We start from the raw sequence: 26,128 nt of genomic DNA on the forward strand, positions 1-26,128 counted from the left end.
GGTTTCTCGTGATATTTGCCTTGTGATAGCGTTTAAGTACATTTTCTGGTTTGGGGGCGTGGCGAAAGCAAAAGTTTAACATCAAATTTTATGCAATTTCACTTGGGGAAAATGGAAATGTACAAAAATCCACCCAATTCAATTAAAGTTTTCGGCCCCAAAAAGTAACGTAACAAACTGAAGTCAACTCTAATTGAATTTCAAACGCTCACCAATTGCGGTTGCAGAAATTGGGCTTTTCGGGTGGCTCATGACAAATCAATTGACTTGCAACCGAATAAAATCAAATGTTTTGCGGCCCAAAAACCAAAATCCGCAAATGTTTTCAATGTTGTGCGAGTGTTTTTGTTTTTTAATCTGTCGCTTCGAATGTGACACAAAACGCAAACAGGCGAACCAAATCCGCAAAATATTCTCAATACAGAGATTTAGAATGGTTGGTAGCACGGGATGGGTTGAACCACAATCTGTTGCACACATGATTTCATTTTTATTTCCCATTAAAAACACATAAAAATCAAACGCAAATAACAATGGCTCGCTCGTGCGGGCAAACAGAGAAATATATAGTAGAACGTCTAAAAAATATTTATTTGCCATATATAAATATCAGAGTAACAAAATTGGATTGGGATTTGTGGAAGAACGATGGCGGGGGTTTATCCCTTTAATTTTTTATTGGGTTAGTGGTTAGGCGGGGGTTTCGTGGCGCATTTTGCATAAAGGGTTTATTATTTTCGAATTGAAATTCGTTTGGTTCGATTTGGGCATTCGGCGCAATGAGAGTTCCAATCGAGTTAGTCTGGCGAGTATTGGTTTCACATAAATAACATTTCTATAATGAAGTTCAAAAGTCGTACATACATAACTTTAAACATTTTCAACATTTATCATTACTATTTAAGAGTAACATATTCCCATTATATGACGCATACTTCGTCGCTTCCCCTTTGTGATTAACTGATCCAACACTTTCTTCTGATAATCCCTGAACACATTTTTCAAACCTATAAATAGACCCAAAAAAACATCGATCGATTCTAGGGGCCTCCCCTTCTTTCCGACCGAAAACGATGCAATCGAACGATCTCAAGCTTTCCGTTCTGTAAACACTTCACACAGACAGTGCCCATCTGCATCTTTCAGATTTTTCCGACTATTGTTCGGCATGCAGCCCTTTGTGCTCATTATTCTTCATTATTTGTATTTTGATTGTGTTACTGGTGCGCCCACCTCTCGCCCACAATGTAAACTCTGTTTAATTTCAAGGAAAAATATTTATTGATTGCACTCCCAGGAAATGGAACACACAAATGTGGGGGAGAAGCCTCGGCAGGGGAGGATGTGAATTTTTGAAGAATGCCAATTGTGATGGGTATGTGGGTGGAGAGATGGGGAGTTTGGAGTGATACCACTTGAGTGCCAGACAAGTGCCGAGCTTTGCATGCCAAGTGGGGCTTGCATCTGTCAGATTCGCTGATACAGTAGAACTTTTGTAACTTGTACTAACAAGTGTGTATTACTTTTTTGTGTAGATACGCAAGAATGTTATCCACAAAAAACCCCACAGGGCTGGAAAATCTATTTTTGTCAATGCTTTTTAGATCTTTGTAACTGGGCTTTTGGCTAAACTATGATTGTTTAAAGCCACGACTTCAAATGCGCATGTATTGACAATTTATTACAACCCAATTAGTCATAATCTACAAACTCGTTGCAGCCTCTTGGACTAGAACTGTTCTAGTTTATGGGGGGCGTTACATAAATCTCTGAATAATAGGAGGGCAACATGGGCAACATACTGACAATTGAATCTACCACATCCACGCCCCGTGCCACAGCCCTTATCATTCTCGACATCGCCTGAAGTTCCGCTTGGCAGGCCGCCGGAATCAGTCCTCGGATGCAGTTCGACATTCTCCAATCGTTCTCGTTTTCGCTTCCATTTCTCCAGCTGTATCTGCATCGGTACGTTTGTATCTTTGTGGCATTGTATCTGTATCTCAGTCATCCAGTGGCATGTTTCATTTGGCATGTGTGGCGTACACACAAGTGCCTTTCTCTCAAGTGGGCTGCAGATTGTTTGTTCTTTTTGTTTATGCATCTTTGTCGTTGCCTGTCCCTTTTTTCTGTGGCTTAGTTTTGCATTTCGCTTTGTTTATCCATCAATGACGCCTGACAAGAAACATGCAACACCACCAGCGACAACAATAAAAACTACATCGAATAGGTATAAACAATGGAATCTCCTCCGTCGATTTATGTTTTTGTTGCCTGCTCAATTTAATTTCCTTTAATTCCTATGGCATTGCGGTCCTCTCCTTTGCGGCTGCTGCCATTGTTTATTCGATTTATTCTCCACTGGGTTTTTATGAAAATGTTTATAAAATATTTCCGTTCTGATTTGACAAGGCGTTGATTGAAATGGGTTAAGGCATTCATTAGCCATCTTGAGAATTCGATTTTAAAGCAATTAATATGTGAGATGTTCAATCATCGAGCAATTTGATTGGAAATTAAAAAAGAGGTATATACATATTGAATGCGGGAGTATGGAGTGTGCTTTAAAGTACTTATTTTTTTCTGATTTGAAGGCAGTATTAAATATTAGATGAGCCCAAATTTCTTCCCACATTTCTCTCAATTAAAAAAAGCCCAAGAAAAACAATTACCGAAAAAATCCCGAAAATCAGAGCAAGAAAATAGGTTTATTAATAATGGTGGTTTTTGGTTCTACACTGACAGTTAGGTTGTGTGGAGTAAACCCCTCAATGAAAAAAAAATCATGACTGGGCCAATTCGCGGGCTACTTATATGAAACGAAGTCAATGCCCCAAAACAATCCATATTTTAGCTTTCTCATCACCGCAAACATGAAGGAAAAACAAGCAAACGAAATATCTCAGATGGTTTCTCAGGCCCCCAAGTCCATAATTTCATTTACCTTGATTCTTGGTCAGTGATTTAAATATTTTCTTTAACCTTAACACATTTTCATGTTAATGAATGTTTTCTTTTGACTTACATTTTGCGGAACTCAGGCACAACAAAAGTTAATTGTCTGGCAGAAACTCATACAAATTGCTGCATAATAATTATGGGAAAACACAAAAAAGGTGAATTAATTATCAGGAAAAGTACACAAAAACGTGAGGGGATGCTAGAGAAAAGAAGGACTTCCTGGGCAGAAATCTAAACTTTTTGTTGCGAAAGTTGTACTGGTTATTCATGAGGTCTGTCGTTTTATTTCGCGTTTTTTTTTTTTTTTGCTTTGACATTGCTCAAAAGACAAGTGCTTTTCGCCCACGAAGGTCAATTATTAGCTCTCACAGCTGTCTCTTTTTTAATTGACTTAAATTGAATAGCTTGCCTTAGTTTGTCACTGTGTAGGCGTTTATGTCTTTCAGTTTCGAATCGATTAAAGGCGTATTCAAGGTGGAACCAAAATGCTTAGAGAGTCACTTGACAATTTCCTGCAATTTAGCTGTTTGTTTTTTGTACCTCTTTTTTTAATTTTTCGTATTCGTGTTTACGTATCTCTTGCCTGAATGAAGTTTTGTGCAAAGCAACAGACACAAAAAAAAAAACAGAAAAAATAAAAACAATTAGGTTGTTGCGAAAACAGAAAGAGAACTCTGTTTTAGTGGGCAAATCGGGGGTTTCGGGGATCCTCTACATGTGCTGTTGTTAAACTTTTTCTCAGTTTACTCGTTGTTCATGTTGTTTTCGCTTTGCTTTTGTAATTGCAACATAATTTGCTATTACATGCTACTTTTTGTTGCTGCCTCAGTTTTGTGGGTCTCTGGGTCTCGCAGCTGTTGCGAATTGCTCATAGAGAAAGAGAAAACCCGGCAAGCGGGTAAGAAAAGACAATTACCAGCAATTAGAAACGAATTGCTTAAGGAAAAATAGGAATTACTGCAAAAGATAAAAGAAAACTACAGGAAATTGAGTGCTCTGTAAAGTTATTTCTAGAATGCCGAAATAAAAAATGCAACTAAACAACGTTTTAAAATCAATCAATTTTTAAATATAAAAGATTTCTTCTTTTTATACATATATACCAAACCAATTTATTTGAAATTCAGAACAAATCTTTATATAAATAACTGCAGATAAAAAACCTACAAAAAATGGTATGTTTTCAGGTCGAAAGATAAATCTGCTGCTTAAAGCCCACAAAAAACGGAAGTTAAGTAGATTTAAAATTGAAAATATTGCGATGTCCGGCCAGAACCATTTGCCCATCTGCCACCTCGCCATCCGCCAGATAATCCGTAATTAGTTGCATATTTAGTGGGCCACATATGCATATGCTGAACTTACATGGCCAGAAAAACCAGCCTCTGCATTTGTATCTTTTACTCTCCAGAGGACCGCAGGCACGGATACGCTAACTATATATAGATAGTTGCCCGTTGTCGTAAATAAAAAATACCAGTTAAATGGCAATTCGTGTTTTGTGCTTTGCGACGACGGCACAGCACAAAAATAAATGCAACACGGTTCACGAGTTTAGTCTACTATTTTTATTTTCCCGTTGCATTTTTCACATTTTCAGTGGCCAAGTGTGCGCAAGCTTTTTGCACAGACTGTGTAAAGGGCTGCGAATTGATGTTGCTGTATATGAAAACGTAATTAACAACATTTTACGGTAATTTTTTCCAACTCTTAAACTCGCTGGTAGGGGGGAAAATCTGTGGGGGGCTTGCCAACGCAAAATGGCATAACTTATGGCCTCGTTTGCTTACTTGTGTTTTTTGCATTGTGCAACGGCTGCCTCGACAATTAACTCACTTAAAATACTTTTGCCCTAGAGTTGCATTTAATGATTAATTTTGAGTTTTTTCATCTGTGTGGCTACAAAAAACAATTGACTGCAGGCTTTGCTTTGATTGCCAAAACAGGAATTAATAAAATTAATATGGAATGGCCCATCAAAGTCAATTATTGGCCGCTGCCCCAAACAAATTGAGGCCCATCGTAAAAAAGAAAACTATTTCCATGCTCAATTGATAAAGTTCGTGCCCCCGAAGAGAATAAAAAAAACCGGCTGCCTCAAAAGGGAACTTGCCACTTGAACTTTTTTTGTAGTGGAGGAGGAGCGAGCATAATTTAAATGAATATGCCAGAGGGCAAGCAACAAAAAAATACTTTTCAAGTGACTCAGTTGGAGATTAAGCTGATTCACTTATGCAGAGGTTTGCAGTCCGAAACTGGAAATATTCATATAAATTGGGGCAAGTCGAAAGATGATTGGGGAGACCAGAGTCCAGCAAATTGGCACAGCCCCTAAGTCAAATATATTATTGAGGTCTCAGATAACAAACAAATGTGGCAAGCGGTTGTTTGCTATTGAAAACAAATAGAGCAGCTTTAGTTTAGTTTTATTGGAAATGCCAAAATATAAATCAGTCACGATTTAAAACGAAGTAATTTGTATAAAGGAATAATCAATGCCAGCCATAAAAACAGTCATATATATTTGCTTATTTAAGTTTATATTTATTTTGTATTTCGCAAATATTTTAAGGAATTGGTTTGTTCATAGTTGGTTATAAAATATGCTAAAAAAGCAGTTGCTTTGAAGTACTTTGCGGAAAAAGTTAACATATTAGCTCTGTTTTCCCTTTTTAAATACGCTGCACAACCGTATTATTAGGGTTAATTTGTGGGTTCTTTGGCCGACTTCTCTGCGGCAGTTTTCCACATACATATACCCGGTTGCCACGCGTCTTGCATAACATATTATGGCTGCCTTGCCTGCGTGGATATAATTATGCCTATTTCCTATGTGCGCCACATTTCCATGCGAGCTGCGCTGGCATATACATATGTATATGTTAATGCATATATATTTTTTAATGCCACTTAAAATACAAATTGCCTGGATCTCTGTCTGAATGGCACACGTAGAAGGCTGCAGGGCTGCAGGGCTCCGACCCCCTTGACCCCCATCCTATACAGATACTATACGCTATATGCGTAATTGTCTCAATTATTCACCAAAATGAGCCGCCGCCATGCAGCTGCATTTGTGTGTTTGCTACTGATTTCATATGCGCCTTGTCTGCAGAACTTGCTTGCCACCAAAACCACCCACCGCCGCCCAGCACCGCCGACCCCTTAACCCTCGACTGCCAACCCCCTTAACCCGTCTTATCCGAGCTGTTTGCATTTGGGGCAAGAGCGCGCGCGTTGCAAATTACATTTGTATGCGTTTTGTGCACGCATTGCAATCGCTTGCATATAAATTGCGCCGCAAATGCAAAGCCACAACAATTGTTGCCTCCGTACGTTGCAGTACCGCCCCCTCCCCACACCTCTCGGTCCACTAACCCACCATGAGCCCCCCAAGAGCCGCTGGATCCCCCCTTTAGGCAGTCATTAATGCGCCCGCCATGATGATGACTATCTTATGCTTATGCATGTTGACTTCGACTTCGGCACACTGAGCGAAATAAGTTCCATGTGTGGGATTTAAATCATAAGTTCTAGCCGCGATGGAGAAACAAAAATCACTGCCATCTCAACCATATTCCCTCTGATTAACACACATTTAAAGCTGATTTTTTAGGCCATACTTTATACTATGCAAATACATTTCTCAGTGAGAAAGGAGCATGAGGCAGTTGCAATTCAGACGGCGCCTGCTCCACATTTGGCAGTTAAAACCGACTTGGAATGCTGTTTGCTGTTGGCTGAACGCTGATGACTTGATGTTGACTTCGGTCGATTTATTTGCTGAGCTGCGATTTACATGAAAATTTACCACACAAATTTAACCAAGTCTGATCCACGCCCCTTTGCCCCGTTTGTGCGCCCAACCCTCTTGGCACTGCAATTAAATGTTTTTTCGTTGGTGGCCATATCGGCTGGCTAACTGGAAACTGGCCAAGAATGATTTGGACGTTGGCTAGCTTGAAATCTGTGTAATTAGTGCCTTCCCCTTCATTTGATGTGGCTAACCCCCAAACTACTCGACCAGATCTGCGGTTTATTGCTGGTCTCAAGCTGATTTATTCGGAAGTTAGTGCCTTTGGGTCGAATTTAAATAATATTTGCCAATATCCGGTCGTGAAATTGGAATGCCAATTGTAAAAGGGGAGTTGTTAAAGTGGTGTGGTTAAGAGAACATACCTTGTTGACTGATAAAAAAGATATTTTGTATGATATGATACAACGATAGAATGTCAAGAACATATGTACCATTAACCTGTAATTGCCATTAAAATTCTGCAATTTTTTTTCCGTGAAATAGTTTACATTTTTTACATTTATGCTTTGAGCAGAAAATAGTTCAAGTCCATCAACGTGTCTTTCTAATTAATTGAGGTTTAAATTAAAACTGCAAATGCCGCAAATAGCAAACATTTTCATTGCTGCGACTGAAAAAATGATTAATAAATAATTAAAAGCCAATTAAAAACAGTCATCAAAGACGGCGACGACATGCAATTGTCGCAAACTTTCACCTGAAAATGGCCACGACCACTTAACGCCCTCAAAAAGGTTAAATGAAATATGAATTGTATAATTTGCAAAACCGTCCAGACTAAAAGCGAAAATTACTTTCGCCCCGGTAAATTAATCACTGCCAAGCGATGAATATTCCTAAGGCCAGTGTGCAATCAATCTAATTACTGTCAATTTTCTAGCGTCTCACTGCGAGAAAAGCAACGACACTCGCACTTCACTTAGCCGCACTTCGGTCTCACCATTTTTGCCACACTCAAAGTGCAACGCACCGAATTTAACTGGAAAATGCTGTCAACTGAAAATGGAAAGCTAACATCTATTATGCAGGCGACTGCGACTCTGGTCTGTCCAGTTTTCCACTCTTGGACTCTCGAACCGAGGCAATTAATTTACGAGCTCACTGAACATGGGCTTAGCTTTCACATCACTCGGGGCAAATAGATAAGAGCCTGGCCAAAAAGTCGGTCTAATCCATGGCCTGGCCTACACTTGGATCTCGCGTCAGCTTTATGGCATTTAGCTGTTGCTTTTTATGATATTGCCACTGCTGGATATTTGCCGGCAACTCGGCCACTCCGGCTGTAAGTGGCTCTAATCCTGTCCAGCAGTTTGGCAGCAGTGACCCCGGCAGAGCTGCCGTTTCAAAGTGAAAGGGTTTTGGCCCGAACCGCAGTTGGCCATTGGCCACAGAGGCAAACAAAACATTCGGAACGAAACAAAACGCCTGGCTGTGTTGCCATTTTCGGGGTCACTTTGCAATCGTTTGTTTGTTTTCCCTATAACACTGCAGTGCTCCAACATTTTCATCTCCCCCCTCCGACCAACATGCATAGCATTTTCCGTGGCCTAGTGTTTAGCTCAATGCTCGGCTCAAAGCTAACTAATCTTCTGACATTTTTGGGCCAGCATGCACAATACGAGTATCAAAGGCATACACAATTATTTTGGACCACAGAAATGACACGTTACCATTGGCTGCTACTCTGAATATAAATTATAAATGGTGTTATAACTATTTTCTAAGTTTATTTTTTACTTAATGTGTATATTAAGCATCCAATCCTATCTTACCAATTACCTTGTTTCACTTGAAGGGAATTTACATTGCATGCCATCCTTAAAAGGAACCTCTGATTTAAGCCCCTCCGACAGACGTTTGTCATTCACTCAACTCTACCATGCTGTGATCATGATGACAAAAACTCTTTTGATTTCCTACCAACTTTTACAACGGAACTCACTCGTACACCGATTTTACTCAGGTTTTTCCCGCCCCGCCCACTCTCCGCCTTAGCAAGTGCTGGGTTTGGGGTGTGGCATCAGGTGGAAATGGCAGCCTTTGTTTTTCCATTTGGACATGCAATGCCGCACTTTTTTGTCTCCTTCACTCTGGCAACACTTTTCGGTGTTGCTTTCAATTCTGTTTGTTTTGTTGTCGTTTTTATTATTCTTTTTTTGTGTTTTGTGTTTTTGGCCTCTGCAGTTTCCTTTTTTGGCATCGGTAGTTGTAGTCGAGTTTGCCATTTCCGTGGCGCTCATGCGTATAATTTTGCTTGAGGCTGTCGCCGAGTACGAAACTATGGGGCCACCACCCCCGAAAAACCCCTCTTTTTACATTTGCTCTCCTTACTCCACTGTATCAGTTGGAAAAAGTCGAATGTCTGAAGTGAAGCCAAAAACTGGAGGCCACCGTGACGTATGCGCAATGTGACAAAACAACAGCAGCAACCACAACAGAGAAGGAAAATGCCAAAAAATATTGAACCTAAATTTCAAAATGTAAAGCATTCCAGATGGTGTGGGGAATTTTACTTTGCTTTTAATTTTCGAGCAAAAATCAAAGTTCGTTTCGGTCTGTTTTTTCTGCTTACATTTTGCAGAGGAATATCGGGAATTCCTTCACCGTTTTAAACCTTAAATTGTGGTCTTGCATTGACAATTGTCACATGGCTGGGCACAGCATCGAAACTGGTAAGAGAGTGGGAGTTTTCCAGAGAAGCCGGGCGGCTTTCCACGCTTCAATGCCCCCATTTCACAGGCTCCATTCTCGTTCGTGAGTGGACAATGGCTGTGTTAAAGAATCCGTTTTCCATTTTTTTCTGGACTTTTTCGCCGGTCTTTTGTTAGGGCAACAACGTGTTAATGCTGCTGCACAAAAATGTGCATTGGAAAACCTTTAAATATTTTTCCCTTGCATTTTAAACTTGTTTCTTTTTTTTGTTTATATTTGCCTGCGTTGATGTTAAAGTTTATTTATCTAAGTTTAAGATCAACACGAAGGCAACCCCTTGAGAAAGTCCAACGCGGGTTTCCTTCCCCTTTTGCAACATGCAATCATGCACCACCTGCTGCTGCTGCCGCTGAAGTTGCTTGTGCTTGTGTTGGTGTTGCATGCACGACAGCAATGCCAAAAACACGCAGAAAAAATGTGGGTCACTTCGCTATAATAGGATCAATAATGAGATAAATAGTGCTGCAGGTTTTGCAATTAAGGTCCTATTTTCGAAGTCTATATATAACTTATGTTTCGTCACTCGCGGATATTTTCCGATTACAAATCACAACATTGTTTCCCGTGCATCTGCAACAACAACATGTGGGAGTGCCTTCAGCGCCATCATCGTCGTCATCATAAATGGCCGATGCACAAAGCTCACGTTCTCCTCGTTACGCGGGTCTGCTTTTGCCTTCTCAGTTTTCCCTGGTTTTTCTTTCATTTTGTATTTTTTTTTTTTGGTTTTTCCAAGCTTGGTTTTCCCTTTACTAGTGGTCCCATATGCCTCAAAGTCGTTGCTTCTGGTTAAAGGTTTTTAGCACGGAGCCACTCTCCGCACTTTTGCGGCCTGGAATTGCCTGTCAGGCAGTCAACCGTTCTACCTCTTTCTACCTCAGTCTCTCAAATATTGCCGCCTCTGTCTATGCAACGCCACCCCTCTCTTTCTACTTCACACTGAGCGTTGGGGCATTAGGCAATTTCTTGCAGGCACATTACACGATTTACTTTTCCATTTCAAATTCGAATTTCAAGCCATGCAAATTGCCGAGCGGCACAGGGGGAAAACCCTCTGAGAAATAGACATAGAAAAGTAGGAGCCCTGGTGAAAGAGCGGGCAGGAGAGAAAGGCAAGTCGGGCTAGAAATGAAAGAAACAAATAAGAATTTGTGGCTACCACAATGCGGCCAATGACGCACAGTGTGTCGGAGTCGTGCGAAAAGTGAAGACAATATAACAGATATATACAATGTTTCTCAATTTCTAAAAATAAAAAACAGAAAAAAAAAAAAAAAAAATAGAACAAACAGAACCATATAGTTTCCAAAAACCCGTTGACCATTTTAGTGTATAAATAATTTTATAATCAATCTGTTACCACTGTTCGCGGCGCCAAGCACAGTCCCACTGTGCCTAAGCAGACTTGGCTGGCTTCTGCTTCCCTCGCTGCATTTAATGCACACGCTTGAGGGAGTTTATTGAAAAGTCTGTCGTGCCAAAAGCATTTCCTGCCCCTCGGCACAACTTCCCCAGCCAATCGCGATGTTATACAAAAGACAGGTAATACCTATGTCGAGCATATTGGGCTGGGGGTCCATTGTTGCCACTCCAACACACGTACGCACGCACACACACTGGCAATGCAAACGGCCTCACGTAAGTAGCTCTGCGATTTGGCGGCTATAGCTTTCGATTCAGAGATCTTATGAATGCGAAGCATGCCGATAAGATTTCCTCCTTATTTTCCGCCACCATCCCCGTTCGGTGATAAGCGAAACGTGTTTGGGACGCGTTATGGGAAGGGGGGCGTGGAGTTTCAAGGAATGTCCATGGCGACGATGATGGCGATTATGAAGATGGAGATAGAGGTCGGAGATAAAGATAAAGATGCTGCTGCACTGGGGATTCCTTAACGTTCCCAGGTTTCTTGGCCGCCCTTCCATTCGCAATTTCCTCCTTTTTTTTATTGATTTGGTCTAAAGTTTTCTGCACTTGTGCCATCGCCATTGTTCGACTTTGGCCCTTTTGTTCGCCCAGCGAAGTGATTGGCTGCGTATGGGAATTGTACGCGAAAATAGCTTCATTATTTAAAGTAGATCCCCAGTGCTGAGTGCCAGAGATGTGAATAACTTCGCAATTGAGCTGTGCTCCGGGGACGGACTTTAGTGAGTGTGGGCCCTGTAAATTGCCTAAATAATTTGTATGCTTTTGGGAGACTGAGAGAATGTGCGTGGGACTTGGCAAAGTGCCGAGCAGGCCACGAGAAGGAAATGAAAAACGGGTTAAATGTGTGGTGAATGGCAGTTCCTTGTGGCGTGGAAAAGTTGAGAATCTTTCCTTAATTCGAATTTTATCGGATATATTGAGGGAAGTTTGAGCCAGTTGAGGTTCCGTAGGCGTTGAGTTTGAAGGAAAGTAAAAATTAAATATTTAGAAAGTAACTCAGCAAATAAGTTTTACTTATTTTATGGAAAAACTCTTTACTTCCTTTTATCTGATACTAAGAAGATACATTACAAATAAAAAAGAACAACAAATATATACCAATTAATTAATATCTGGCATAACAAAATGTACAAACGACAAAAAAATAAAATGTACATTTTTGCTCCCATGAAAATGGAAAACTTTTCGCCTCACAAAATAAAACAACAAGCTTTGGCAACAGTCGAAGCCAAAGTTCAACTGCCAATCTCGAAACCCGCGCACTCAATGCACAAAAAATAGAAAAATAAACGGGAACAAAAAGTGGGGGAGTTTGCTGCAAAAAAATTTGTTTGAATGGGTGGCAAAAATTTGTCATCGCTACAGGAAGCCGGAAACTAGCAACAGTTGTTGTATCTGCTGCTGCCAAAGAACTTTTGTTTGTTTTTGCAAGTAAACCCCAGATCCAACACACTCCGGGCCCCTGTTGTAGCTTCTGGCTTCTGGTTTTTCGCCATTTTTTTTATTTTCCCTGCCTGCAATCATTGCAGGTTCAATGTACCTGAAATACAGATGAGAGCAGCAGAACATGCATAATGTATGTAAATTATGGCATAACAAACAGCAGCGCGAAGCTAAAACTGTGGGGCGGATTGGGTGGAAAATGCAGGAGAACGCGAAGTGCGAAAGTTACCATATTAACCACCTGTGGCTGCTTTTTCGCCCTTTCTTGGCAAAATGATAACATAGAAAAAATAACCGGAGGAAAACAATAACAAGCTGCGTTTATTATGTGTCTGCTGTCGATGTTGTTGCTTTTGTCTCAAGCGAGCTGTCTAATGGGGCGTATGTGTGATGCACACAATATTAAGTAAATAAATGTTCTCGGAGGAGCCTGCGGCGCCTTTGCATAGAAAAATAAGTTGCTTTGACATGAGAAGTTTCTTTTGTTTTTGCTCCTGGTCGTGGGGGATAGCTAGCTTCTCCATCTGTATTTCGCTGCGAGGGAATGGGTTTTTGACATGAAATGAATAACACATGAGCTAGGGATATTACTTTCAGTGTACAGACAGCGCGTGACGCAGCATTATGCGGGAGATTCTGCTTAATGATTTAACGATAACTTTAAGAAATTTAAAAGCAATATTACAGTGTTTCCTATTTAACACATAAGTAAAAACACTTTGGCACAGTATCAAAGTTTTAAACTCGAATTTCTTTTATTTACAGGTATGTATTTCCTACATCAGCTTCAGATGAGTGAAAAGCTTCCTTTCAATTGAATTAAATTAAATTAAAAGTCAGGTAATCTGCACTTATAACTCAAACATTTGCTCGACTGCAACTTAAACTCCAACGCAGGTGAGACAAAATGGAATGGAAGCGTGAAAGCTGCGGAAGCAGAAATCAAAAATGCAAACGAAGAAAAGTCGCGAAAAAGGCAGAATCGCAAGTAGTAGCACTTTGCTGGTGGGCAGCGTAAAAGTGAAAAGCGAAAAACAAAGAAAAATCTTTGCGCCAACAATTAAAGCGGCGAGCGAAGGAGAGTTGCGGGCCAAAGAGGGAAAATTCGAGGGGATTCCCACTCAGCTACAGGCCATTTCTGGACAATTGGGTCAACAGGGGCCATCAGCAGCGCCACCTAGCGGCGTTAAGCGAATTACAAGCAAAACAAAGAGAAGTGCCAGAGCCAAAGTGGCATAAAAATAGAAAAACCATTCTCAAACGCCGGGGATTGCATACAAAGTGCAGTCTCCGACCATGGATTTCCCTCACCGCCCCTCCCCAGCAGCCAATTTTCCATGCTCTTCTTTCCACCTCTGTCTAGTGTTTGCAATTAAAATGAGGCCAAGAATGGGAGCCATAAAAATGGTAACCAGAAAGTAAGTTTTCAGGTCTGCGCGACCAAATGAAAATCAAGAAAAAAGAATCTAGCTATAGCTTCGCCCCTCTCTTTCCTCACATGTGACTGAGTGTGGTTCTGTCTCTTTCTTCGGTCATGCTTGACCGTAAAAGTAGCGTTCCTGACCCAGAAACGTGCCAACTGGTCCAACACGCATTCTCGGCTCTTCACCAGCTCCGAACTCCGAATACGATTCCTCCAAACTCAAAAGCCAGCGACGCTGACTATGATTGCGGCAATGATGACGGTGATGGCTTTCACATTCCAGCGGCTCCGCCGCTCTTTACTTGACCAAGCTGACTTCCATTCGCTGACAGAATTTATTCCCGCCTGAGCAAGTTTTCACTAAGAAAAATGGATTAGAATCTGAAAATTATTTCATAATAACTGATTTGACAAGCTACCTAAGTAACCCATAAGTAATGAGTGTATGATAGTTTGCATCTTATTGAGCAAAAAAAAAACTTCAGAAATTCAAGTCAAAATCCAATTCATATCTAAACCAACCAATATCTAAATTTGTTGAAGTGCATACTCCGTTCTAGCCTGTCCCGAGCCTTCATAGGCACTCAGGGCACTTTGCCGACAGCCATCCACTTGTTTCAGCCAACCTCCAAGCACTCTTGGCCACCAAACAACCCACACACAATTGCAGTTTATTGGATTCCAGTGCGAGTTATCCGACTGTCGCCTGTCGGCGCTACAATTTTGTATTTTCTAAACATTTTTACATTCCATTCCGAGCGTATCTGCCCAATATCCGCGCTAAATCGTTTAGCGCTCTTTGTTTGAAACAAGTTTAGTGGAAGTGTTCAGCTCGACGCTTCGCGGTCAAACACTCTCTGTTTGCATTTTCCTTTTGCCGGACACACAGTTTGCCCCCACAGCAAACACTCGCTTAGCGTAATTAAAGTTTTGGGGTTTTCCCGGGCGAAAGCAAATGAACATTTTTCTCTGCTAGGGGGAATTAATGAAATGCGAATTTGGCCATTTTAAAATGCTTAGATAGCACGTAAGTGCTACAGATGCAAAGCAATTGACTAATTGTATTTCACTTGCACAGTATTTAACAAATTATTAATTTTAAGTGTGATAAAAAATCAAGAGTCCTTGCTCTACGTAATAAAAGCTTCTCTTGGTGTTTCCCTTTTGAACCTTTCCAAACTGTCTGTTATGCAATGATAAATAACCCCAGCCAAGTAAATTACCAAAAAAAGTGAAGCGAGCGCGAGAAGAAATTAATTTAATTTAACTCCCTCACTTTTATGAAGAAGCTATTAATTAGCGTTGCTTACTTTCGGCTAGACACGCACTTTAATAACACAGCACCCAAGAAGTAAAAGGAAAAATCTACAAGAAAAATGTGCAATCATAAATTAAACTCAGCTTAGAGTGTTTCGGAAATATTAGAAGCTAAAACGAAATGAAGGAAACAACAGTCGCTGGCTGGCAAATTGACTTTCACTTTAATGATGTCTTTAGCAATAAACTCGTAAATTAATATGGAAAACTAAAAGGCATAAAAGTGGAGAGGGGCTGTAAAAGACAGCATTGACTGTCGGTGATAATTTATTTACACTTTTTTCTTTTATTCGCCAGAGAGAGAAAAACTTTCAAATTTGAATATATGAAGTGCACGTGCATCGACTGCAGTTTTCTGTGCCCCTTTTGTTTACTTGACCGGTTTTCTGGTTTTCTTTTTCGAAGGCAGACCCTGACTTTCAATGGCTTGGTTCGGTTCGGCTCCGTTCGGGTTTGGGATTGGAGTTTTGGTCTGACTTTGCAATCGGAGTCGCCATTGTGTGCCAAGTTAAACATGCAAATGTTTCGCCCAGAATGTCTGCCATGAGTTTGCCATTTGTCTGTCGGATTTTCCGAGGGGTTCCGTGTAGCGGGGCCATAACCATAACCATAACCATAACGATAACCCCAAAGGCAGGCGCAGTGTCATAAATGTCTTGTCCATCAGAATGTACTATTTGGGTCACAGTCTCTGGCTCCCTATACTCATATATCCAGCCGACATTCGGGACTCGCCTTCTTTTTGTCCGCCACTGACTTCTGCCCCTCCTGCCACAAAAATTGACACTTGGACAATGCAAGTTCGGAGCTTTGATTTGGCCTATTCATAACAGCGGGGAAAACACCCTCCTCCAATTGAGTTATTAATGCTCATTTCCAACCGACTTTGGTTTTTTGGGTAGGCCATATTTCGTCCAGATTTATGGCTCTAATTAGTTAAATATTTTCCCTTTTGTTTTGTGGCTCCGCAACATGCAATCCCCAATCCCAGATCGGGATTTTATTTGATTTATGGAACACATGTTGAGAGCGGCGCCTTTCTCTTAAATGGTCAACTCTGGCACTTGGCCCCAAAATGTAATGTTGATAGCAACAAAAAATCGTGTTAATTGCAAAGCGTTGAAATAGCCAGCGATAAAACGATAACACTACAAGTGATAGTTAGGAAAAATGGGGAAAAGGGTTGGAGCACTCTTAAAAAGCCATTGAGAACGGTAAAATTTCGAAGTGTGCTATAAAAGTGAATGGATATTTTTTATGATATTGCTGAGCTAAAAACAAATACACTCTAAAAAGAGGACTTTCCACTATTAATTTCCGTACAAGCTAACTAGTCTTCGAAAATGATACTAAAATTGTAAATAGATTTTCTTTATTGCAAAACTTTAACATTCTGTTCAATCCATTAACTTAAAGACCTCGCCAAAATACGTTCAATGCATCAGAGTAACCACACATTCCACATGCCCATTGCAACGGCAGCTGCAGGAAGCATTTGCCACCGCCAGCATGCAACATCGACAGCCGCTGCAACAACCTGAAGCGATTGTTCAAGGTTTTCGCATAGAAAACATATTTACAAAGTGGCATTTGTGTGCTTGTTTGCAGCTACTATTATTAAATTTTCCTTTGGCTTCATGACTTTTGCCGAGCGTATCTTGCGGCTATTTGTTGGACGTTGCTGGGTGGTTACCATTATCATTTGTTGCCTGGCTTCACTTTAAATAATCGTTGGCTCTTCAAATTGTTTTGTGTTTCGCTTGTATTTTACTTTTTCTTTCTTTACCTTTTGCTGTGTAATTTTTATCAAATTTCTGGTGCTTGTGGTTGATGCAGTTGCACAATGTGCAACATTTGTGGGTTTCCCAGGGGCCGGGGACAATGCGAAGATGACGTTGATGAGCTTTTTATGGCCCAGCCATTAGGGGGCGTGGTTGAGAGGGATGGGGTGGTGTGGTGCGGTGCGGGGAGGGGAGTGGTCTGCGCATTGTTTTGTGAGGCATTCGTTGTCGCTGCTGCAAGTTGCAGCATTAGCCTCTCCTCGCCATGCTTGTCATCTTGATGTATCTGCATCTCCCTACTCGCAACTGGTTTGGGCGTGCCGGTTTGCGTGTGCCAGCAATTTGCCCGAACCTTTAACGATCTGTTTATGGGGCATCTCGCAGGGTGCCCACTCCTTGAAAAAGAAGAATTAAACTTTAAAAAACCCCTTACTTTCATTCCGGCCTTCCCTAGCAATCAGTTACTCGAAATCTAGAATCGTTGGTTCTGTTTTCTTGTGCTCAACTGTTTTTTCCCCTGATTTTCAAGTGGACAGCTTTGCATAACTGAAGCCGCATAAATTCAAATGAAGTACTCCAGCTGGAGGCACAGCATATGTCGAAAGATTTCTAAGAGATTCCTAACAATAGTTGGCCCTATACAATAGTTTTTTCCTTGTGCTGCCTTTGCCTTTGTCATTCAAACAGTCCCTCCTTATCCGCTGATCTTTCTATCTGTGGTCTGAGAGACATGAATTTCTTGTTAGACTGCTGCAGGAGTTTTAAAATTTTTTTATAATTTTTTTTATCGATGCTGGTCGAATTCTACAGCACTGCTGATGGCTAGTGTTGGCCAAGAGTCAATAATTCTTCAAAAGAAATCGTCGCTGCCTTTGGGCACCCACATCCACCAACACGCTCGATTAAAGCTGAAAATATATCTACTGCTCGCCCTCTTTTCCATTCATCTTTCATTTTCATGCACTTGGCATTTCTTTTTTCTCCTTCATCGCCCTGCTTTGTTTGCTTCCCATTCCCAATGCTCACCCCTTTTTTTGCTGTCGACCGCATTCAAATGCTCTTTCAATGCCAAAGCTGCCTCCTTTGCATTCCGGCAACTTTCGAATGCCTGCAGTCAGACTTGTCGGCTTAGGCCGCACTCTTTTAGCCAACTCCCCCTGATTTGCACCCCCTAGCCACGCCCCTAATCCAACAGCCCGGCCCGCAGCCCTCTTCTTTAGCCCTTCTCGATTCGGTTCTGGCCCACTCCAATTCATTCCACTCCATTCCTCACAATGGCCACATACACGCTCTTCATTTCGAATGCTTTTCCTGGCTTCTTATGTGCACGCCCTACTTCTTACACTAATAAAAAAGCCATTAAAAAACTTTAACTATCTGGCACGTTACACGAGTTAATATATAATAACATTAGCATAATATATATATAGAAACTTCATGTGAACATGGAATAAATATATTAATTTTTGGTAGTTTTGAAAAAACTACTTTAATAATTGATTTTTTTTAATTTTGCATTTAATCATCTTGCGAACAATATATTGCATTATCTGCATTTACTTGTATAATTTAACTACGAGTAATTACCCCTTTCTTTGGCTCAGTGTTGGCTCAACCCGTTTCGTGTCTTGCGAAGTATGGTAGTCATGTAGGCCTTGTAGGTTTTAAGTCCTGCAGCTCATAGTACTTCCTTCCTGGTTGATTCCGGGCCCCGAGGACTGCGATCCGAAGTCGGAGTCAGAGTTTCGCAGTTTATTCGTCACTCAAGAAGCGAGTTTGGTTGTTCTCGGAAACGTTTAACTCCGTTGATTGATTGCAGTCAGCAGTTTTTCGTTCTTTATGCAACATTTATTTGCTGTTATGCGGTTAGTCACATGTCTTACACTAAATCCCTGTCCCCCATTTTCCGAGCTATTCTCTTCTCTCAACTCTGCTTGGTTATGCTAATGCATTTTTTTGCGGGCAAAGTTTTTGTTGCCGCCTGTTATCTTTAATTGGCTTTTGAGTCATTTTATTGTTGGTCGTAACAATGCTTCGTTGTTTGTGTTGTTGTTTTTGTTCTTGTTTGCTCTCTATGTTCAACATATGCCCATAGCTATAGATCAAGTTACATAAACACACACACGCACACACAGATACAACCATGTGCACAATCAAATTGACAGGAAAATACGCCTCCAGACCCGCCCACAATTTTATAATTGGTTAAGTGCTATCCCCTTTCCTATTTTAGTGTGTTCAATGATTCATGTCTAAAGATTTGAATTTGTTTTCTGGGCTGGAAAATGTTTTGATTTTCTATTGCGTGAAAAGCTCAAAGGGGAAGGCTAAACTGGCAATAACTTCTTGGGCTTACAGGAATTTAAAATGTTCTTTGCATTTTTAGGGCATCTTGGTGTGGATAGTATATGGGTAGAACAATGATCGGGTTTAAATTTTAATAAATTCACTGGCACAACATATTCCTGACTTTTGAGCTTAGGGAAATCCGGTGCACATGTGCGCCATTGTTTGATTATTATCGGTACGAGATTAGTTTTATTATTGTTTTTTTCAGAAAGCTTTCGAGCACCATAAATTTGTAATATACCTATAGATGCATTGTACACAACTTTCTTTAATGTAACTAGCCACACTAATGAAGTGAATTATTAACGACCTTAGAGCCAGCTTACCAGCACTGTTGAGCATCATTCAATAAAGTTGCATCGATTAAATTCGAGTTTTAATTAAATCCCGCTTCAGCTGCAGGATCCCATAATTAAGAAGTGACTAGTAAAAAAGCGGGGAAAATGTAAAGCGCACTGCAAAATACATAATAAAGAAGTGGAGTACTGGAAATGAAACACTAATCGAGAATGAACTCTGGCCGAGGGAATCGATGGACCAGTCATTCGTTTATTGGTGACTTTTTAGTTACGGAAATTGATTGACATAATAAAATAATCCTTGAGAGTTAATTGAAATGGACGAGGCGGCAATGTGATAAAGAGGGGCAAAGCGTGCGCTCCATTTGATAGACAGCTGGATCAGGTGAGACAGTTGGGACAGGTGCGCAAAAAGGGCAGCACGAAGGAGAGGGTATAAAAATGGCAAAGGCCCTGGGAAAAAAATTACAGCAAATAAATGAAATTAATGCGACTTTTATTGAAATGAAATTTGCCGTAAAAACGAAGCTAAAAAAGCGAAACAAAAAGGAATTTGTGACAAAACGAAGGAAACGCTCAATGGGCTAATAAAAGTCCGAGAAGGACGGCTCGTAAATTCGATTAGTCGCCAGTTCGATTCCATTCTACTTAGCAACAATGTAATCTTTAAAGCTGCAAGCCTTCAATTGAATTTCAAAATTATTTTGCCGAAAAGGATTGAGGCAGATCCCGCCGACTTATTTACCATCAATCAACGGGGCAAACAAAGCCAATAGCAAGTTCTGGCCCGGGAAAAACTTGGCTATAATCTGCCCAGGGGCTTACAGTACGAAAATTTTAATTATGCCCGGCTTAATGCTGGAAAAACTTTGGCCACGGTCAGTTTGCCTCGCCCTCTGCCTTTTGCAACTCACTCCCTTGACAACACAACTCAAATAGCAAAACTTTCGCAACATTTTATTTATTTGCCAAAAAACGAATAACGAAAAGCATCTAAGGAGCAAAAAAAGAGCGAAAGAGAAAAGTTTAATTTAGAAAACCCTTTTTTCACAAAGCTCCAGAGATTTCCCCGCCGGCGACCGGGGAAAACTGTCAACCAGTTTTAATTGACTCGCAATCCCCAAAATACAAAACACAAAACAACTGCTTAAAAGAGACAATATCACAATATCAAATACGCATTACTTTCTGCACCCAATTTTAATTGGCCCTGGACCCAGAACATTGCGCACTACAAAGTTGGGGTAGGGAAATTTATTTCTGCCCACTCTGGCGTAAAATTAAGGCACAAGCTGTCTTGTGTTTTCCTTTCGTTATTTTTTATTTCCGTCTCAATTGCTGCACTAAATACTTTGCACAAACATTTCACAAAAGCGAAGCGGAGCGAATGTGGGAACCAGTTTTTGCAGCTCCCCGGCCCGGAATCGCGTGTCCCAGCCCTAGACATATGTTAATTTTTGCCCGTACTCCCGACAGGATGATACTTTATCAGCCCTTTTTAGCTGGATATAGCCTTTTTGCCCTGCCTGTTAAATTAGCTAGATATGTGTGCCTATTCCCGGCATTTTCAACGCTCGAGTGAGAAAACCGTGGCTAAATCAACATTTGATCGGCGTTTGCGAGTTAACAAGACTCGACAGCTGCCTTTCGCTAAGGGATGAAATTGCAAGTTAATCTGTGAGGGTTGTAAGCCGGTCGGTGCAGAGGGCTAGGATTAGGCTGCAAGTTAATCAAATTATAGTACAGAAAACCATGTAATTAAGGTTTGAATCCTTGCGATGTTTTTGATTAGGTAAATAATAAGTTAAGTGGTGAAAAATCTGGAAAAATATTAAGGCGGAACTTTATATTTGTATCTTTTTCACAAATACTTTAAATATGAAACAATGTCTAATTTTCTGGCAAAAGTTCCTATATATATATATATATCCATTAAAGCAAAAAGCGCATAAAGAAGGCTCCTGTTTTTAAACGAAAAAACATTTAATTTATTTTCTGTTTTTTGATTAACATCTCAAAAAAGTGTAGTATACATTTTTCCACTCTTTATTCTGCTCTGTCAGCTGCTCTTCTCCAATGTCAGTACTGTGAAAAGTGTAAGAATAACTACTTAACCTGACAAATTGTTTAGCAGCGCATCATGCCTTTCTCCTTGTAGTTTCGATTGAACGCTTGAAGATGAGTTCGACGTTGACTGCGACGATGAATGAGACGATGATTGAGACGACGACTCGGACTTTGACTCCGACTGAGTCTTAGAGCTCGATTGATCTAGTAGCAAGGTACTTCGATTGTCAGCCTCCTGTCGTTGAGCTCCAGACTGTGATGCCTGCGATGTCTGTGATGACGAACTCTGCGAGTTTTGTGAGTTACTCTGCGAGCTTGAAGAAGAAGTTTTCTGATCAGTTTCCGTCTGAATGCGCAGTTGCTCCTGCTCCTTCAATCGCTGAAGAGCGGCGCTTTGAGATGCAGAACTATCTGTGCCTTGTAGGGAACTAGTCTGCAAGCCAGTGGATCCAGCTTGAAGACCCTGTTGTGAGCCTTGAGATCCAGCGCTTTGTATATCTTGCTGCAACTTAGTCTGAGAACTAGAGGCACCAGATGAGGACTGTTGTTTATTGATTGATTCCTGAGCTTGTTGTTCCTTCTGTTGTTGTCCTAGCAAAAGCTGTGCGTTTTGTTCTGTTTTAAGATCATTTTGTCTACGCTGCAAAAGGCTCAATAATTGTTGATGCTTTCTTAATTCTTGTTGAAGACGAAGCTGATCTCGGTAATTCGACAGTTCATTGATATCCGGCGATAGAATATACAGTCCTGTTGAAGCTGGCTTGCCGATTAGCCCTCCGCCTGATGGCAATTTGCCCAGTAACCCGGGTTGGGGCACCAGCTTAGGCTGATTCACTTGGCTCTCAAGTGTAGCCCCTTGAGGTCCAGGAGCTGGCTTTCCTTCGGAAGGCAATTGTCCGATAATATATAGATTGGATGGGTTACTGCCCTTTGATATTTCTGCCTGCGACTTCTTTTGATCTTCCAACTCTTTTAGTTTTAGCTGTTTCAATTGGTAGCTCAACTTTTCCTTATTTAACTGCAGAATATTTTGGTATAGCTCATGTATTTGTCGCTGGGAGTCCGATTGGGTTTGTAGCTCAGACTTGCCCTTCTGTAGCAACTGTCGAATGTTTTGCATTTCCAACTTTATTTGTTCCAATTGCCGAAGATTCTGATCCCGCTGCAACTGTAACTGCTCCTGCGACTGTGACTGTGACTGAGACTGAGACTGAGACTGTGACAGTGAGTTGGATTTCGACTCTTGCAACTGGCTCTGGGCTTGTGCATCTGATTTTAGCTGATTCTGCTGAAACTGTAGAAGATTAAGCAGCTGTAAAAGAATTTGCTGCTCCAGCTGCACAGGCGACTGTGATTTTGAACTGGGTCGTACGGTAGGTTGCTCAGCCAACTGTTTCAGTTGCACTAGTCTAAGTTTCCTTAATTGCAAAAGGATTTGATTTTCTAAGTCTGATTTCAATGCTGACGGCGTCTTCAATCTGGAGTTCAGAAATCGAAGAAGTTGCAAAAGTGACTGCATCTGTTCCGCTACCTGTAACTGTGACTTTGACTGAGGAGCATATTGCTCATCTAATTCTTTTTGCTGCAGTTCCCGAAGGCTTTGTAAGTGCAATTGTATTTGTTGCTCCAGCTGTGACTTCGATTGTGACTTGAACTGTGAAGCAAATTGCTTATCCAACTGGTTCTTTTGTAGCTGTGACTGGATTTGTTGCCCCAGCCTTAACCGTGACTGAGATAGTGAAGACGATAGCTCCTCAAGTTGTTTCTGTTGCGCCTCTCGCAGTAGTTGCAAATTCAACTGTTTTTGTTGCTCTCGCCGTGTCTTGGATTCGGACTGCGACTGTGATGCAGATTTGTCATCTAACTCTTTTTGCTGCAGCCCTTGAAGGATTTGAATCTGTGACTGGATTTGCTTACCTTGCTCTGATTCCGATTGTGATTGTTCTTGTAATTGTAAGTTCGATTGAGAATCAGATTGCCTCTGCGATTGTATCTGAGAAGCAGATTGTGCGGCAGATTGCTCATTTGATTTTTGTTGCAACTGTCGCAGTATTTGCAATTGTGTCTGTATCTGTTGCTGTCGCTGTGACTGCGACTGTGACTGCTTCTGGGATTCGGACTGTGACTGATTCTGTGATTCGGACTGTGACTGTGACTGTGTCTCTGATTGTGACTCCGCATTTTGCTGGGATTCTGAAACAGTTGGGTTTTCCAACAGTCGATTGTTTTGCACCTGTGCCTGGGACTGTGAAGATGCATTTGATTCAGATTGTGAGGCAGATTGTGACTGCGACTGGGACTGAGAGTCTGCATATCTCAACAGTTGCAACTGCAATTCTGGTGAAATTTTATCTACTCTATCCCGAGGAATCGTTTCCAAACTAGGACTATTTCTTCCTTCTCTTAGTCCTGTCACACCTAATCTAATATGCAAGTTATTGTTCTGAACTTGCGCCTGTTTCTGTACTTTGTCTGAGAGCAACTCCTGTGGACTAAGTAGTTGTTGATTTGGAAGTCCAAGTAAATTGGCTGACGACAGGGATGGATACTGACGGTACGGCGATAGCGACCCATGTATTCCTATCTGATTTTTCGTAGAAATAGTATCGACTTTTGGATAGTAGATTGGCTTAAGTATCACTTGTGGTTGATGCACGTGAATCACTTGTGAAGACTGCAATAATAATATACTTAGTTTATGGATTCAAGTTGGGTGCAAATTGTCTAATTACCTCGGGTTTTGGGGTCACTTTCGGTTGCTGCACTTCAATCAATGGCTGTGGGTTTACACCAAATATCGGAGGACTTAGAATGCCCCTAAGCGATTCGTGAACTTTTTCAATATTTTTCCTGAAGCAATGTTTGCACAAAAAAGACTCACTGGGCACCAATGTGCCGAGGAGCATTAGGGCAATAAACTGTTGACACGTCAAAGTCCACATCTTTGGACCAAGTTCAAGATCAAGTCGAAAATTCGTCTTATATAGGGCCTGAGGCCATAACACCGTGAAATGAAATATGCCATGGTTAAAGTGGGTTACCTTACCGAAGATAAGCCCATTATTATGCTTTTACATCACAAAAGGTTATAGATCTAGAAACTATGGCTATAAATGTTTTGAAAGGAAAAGAAAAATTGATTGTCAGAACATTTTAATATTTTAAAAATACATTTTTTGGTTGACGAAACGTTCAAATATGAATTCATTTACATATCAGTTCAATTTCAACAAATTTGATAAAGTTCCGAGCAACTTAATTCCCATTTACAACACCCCCAAGCCCATTAACCATAACAGCCGCATTGCACCTCAAAAAAAGGTAGAAAATAAATAAAATGTAAAATGGGCCACAACTTGTTAAAAAAAACATAATTAAATTGAAGGCATTGAACAATGCAACAACTTTACAACGCTGTGCAACATAAATGGGCAAACTGTATGAAAAAACATATTGTAATAATTGTAATGCATTTTTGTGTTCTTTATATTACTTTTATTGAAATAGAGATTCAGTATGATATTAGTAAAATTGTAACTTCTGTTAAGACTCATTAATATTCAATTAGGACATGTTGAAGGCTCTTTGACGACTCTTTTACGACTGCCTTGTACTTGGTCTTGAAGAGTCCAAGCTAGCCAAATGCAATCCGTCTGCGCCGGCAGAGAGGCCGTCGGCAGAGACGTTGCTTTGGTCTTATGTACTTAACTTTGGCAGCGAGAGCGCCGCTGTCTAAGAGAGTCATGTGCACATAAAGATCGAGCAGTCGCGCATGCTAATTATGCCGACTCTGCACTTCTGGTCTGAATAGCATTCTTGTGTGGTCAGATTGCTGAGCACTCAAGATATGCCTGGGAACTGAAAAGTCTTGCATAAACATTGTTGCAAAAGTGCTACAATGTGATTGTTCCCAATGTTCTGATTTGATACAGTGCTTATTCGATATGTGTGCACATTACAATATATTGATTAATAAAAAGGATGAACGGAAAAACGTGAAATATACAAGTGCAGGCTGAAACTGAACCGCAGTCTCTTCAAACGGCTGACTCAATATAAATTTTCCGAAACTGCTTGTGTAATGTGAGAAAAGCAAAGTTTTCAGCCTGATTGTTTTGAGTTTGCTTGCGTGGGGAAGGGGAAAACTATTTGGTGATGACAAAAGTCGGTTTTTTGCCAGAGTCCTAAAGAGATTGCCTGCGGGGCGTTCGTCTATTGTGATTATGCGATGGCATTCCGCACTGACAGCGAGCCCAAGGGGCAATCTGCAGCCAAGTCAAGCCGCACGGAAGCAACAAGCAACAACCTCGGCTGCAGTAACGTGCAACAACAGCAGCTGCAACACCAGCAAACCAGCGTCAACAGCAACTTCAACGCTTCATTACAAAAGTCTGGTCAGGAAGGAGGCGTTTCCCAAAAGAGACCAACGAGAAATGAGAAACCCGATAGTGAGAAAGAAAAAGTGCAAATAGCAAAAGTCTCTGTACTTTTCCTTCATCTTCAACTTATCTGGCAGATACAATTTTCCAAA

At 40.9% G+C, this 26,128-nt stretch overlaps 2 protein-coding genes across 6 annotated transcripts in view; one reads left to right on the forward strand and one right to left on the reverse strand.

Annotated features, from left to right (window-relative positions):
* The window catches only part of LOC6732668 (fasciclin-3), a 73,812-nt gene that overhangs the window by 14,488 nt on the left and 33,196 nt on the right, over nucleotides 1-26,128 (forward strand). The gene's annotated exons all lie outside the window — the stretch shown is intronic.
* On the reverse strand, nucleotides 21,493-24,570 carry LOC6732669 (accessory gland protein Acp36DE). Its single transcript, XM_016178150.3, has 2 exons — nucleotides 24,330-24,570; nucleotides 21,493-24,271 (listed from the first exon to the last, which is right to left on the reverse strand). The coding sequence occupies exons 1-2, from the start codon at nucleotides 24,537-24,539 to the stop codon at nucleotides 21,641-21,643; spliced, it is 2,841 nt and encodes a 946-aa protein (XP_016025384.1). The 5' UTR covers nucleotides 24,540-24,570; the 3' UTR covers nucleotides 21,493-21,640.

This window comes from Drosophila simulans, chromosome 2L (genome assembly GCF_016746395.2).
Source record: "Drosophila simulans strain w501 chromosome 2L, Prin_Dsim_3.1, whole genome shotgun sequence".
NCBI lineage: Eukaryota > Metazoa > Arthropoda > Insecta > Diptera > Drosophilidae > Drosophila > Drosophila simulans.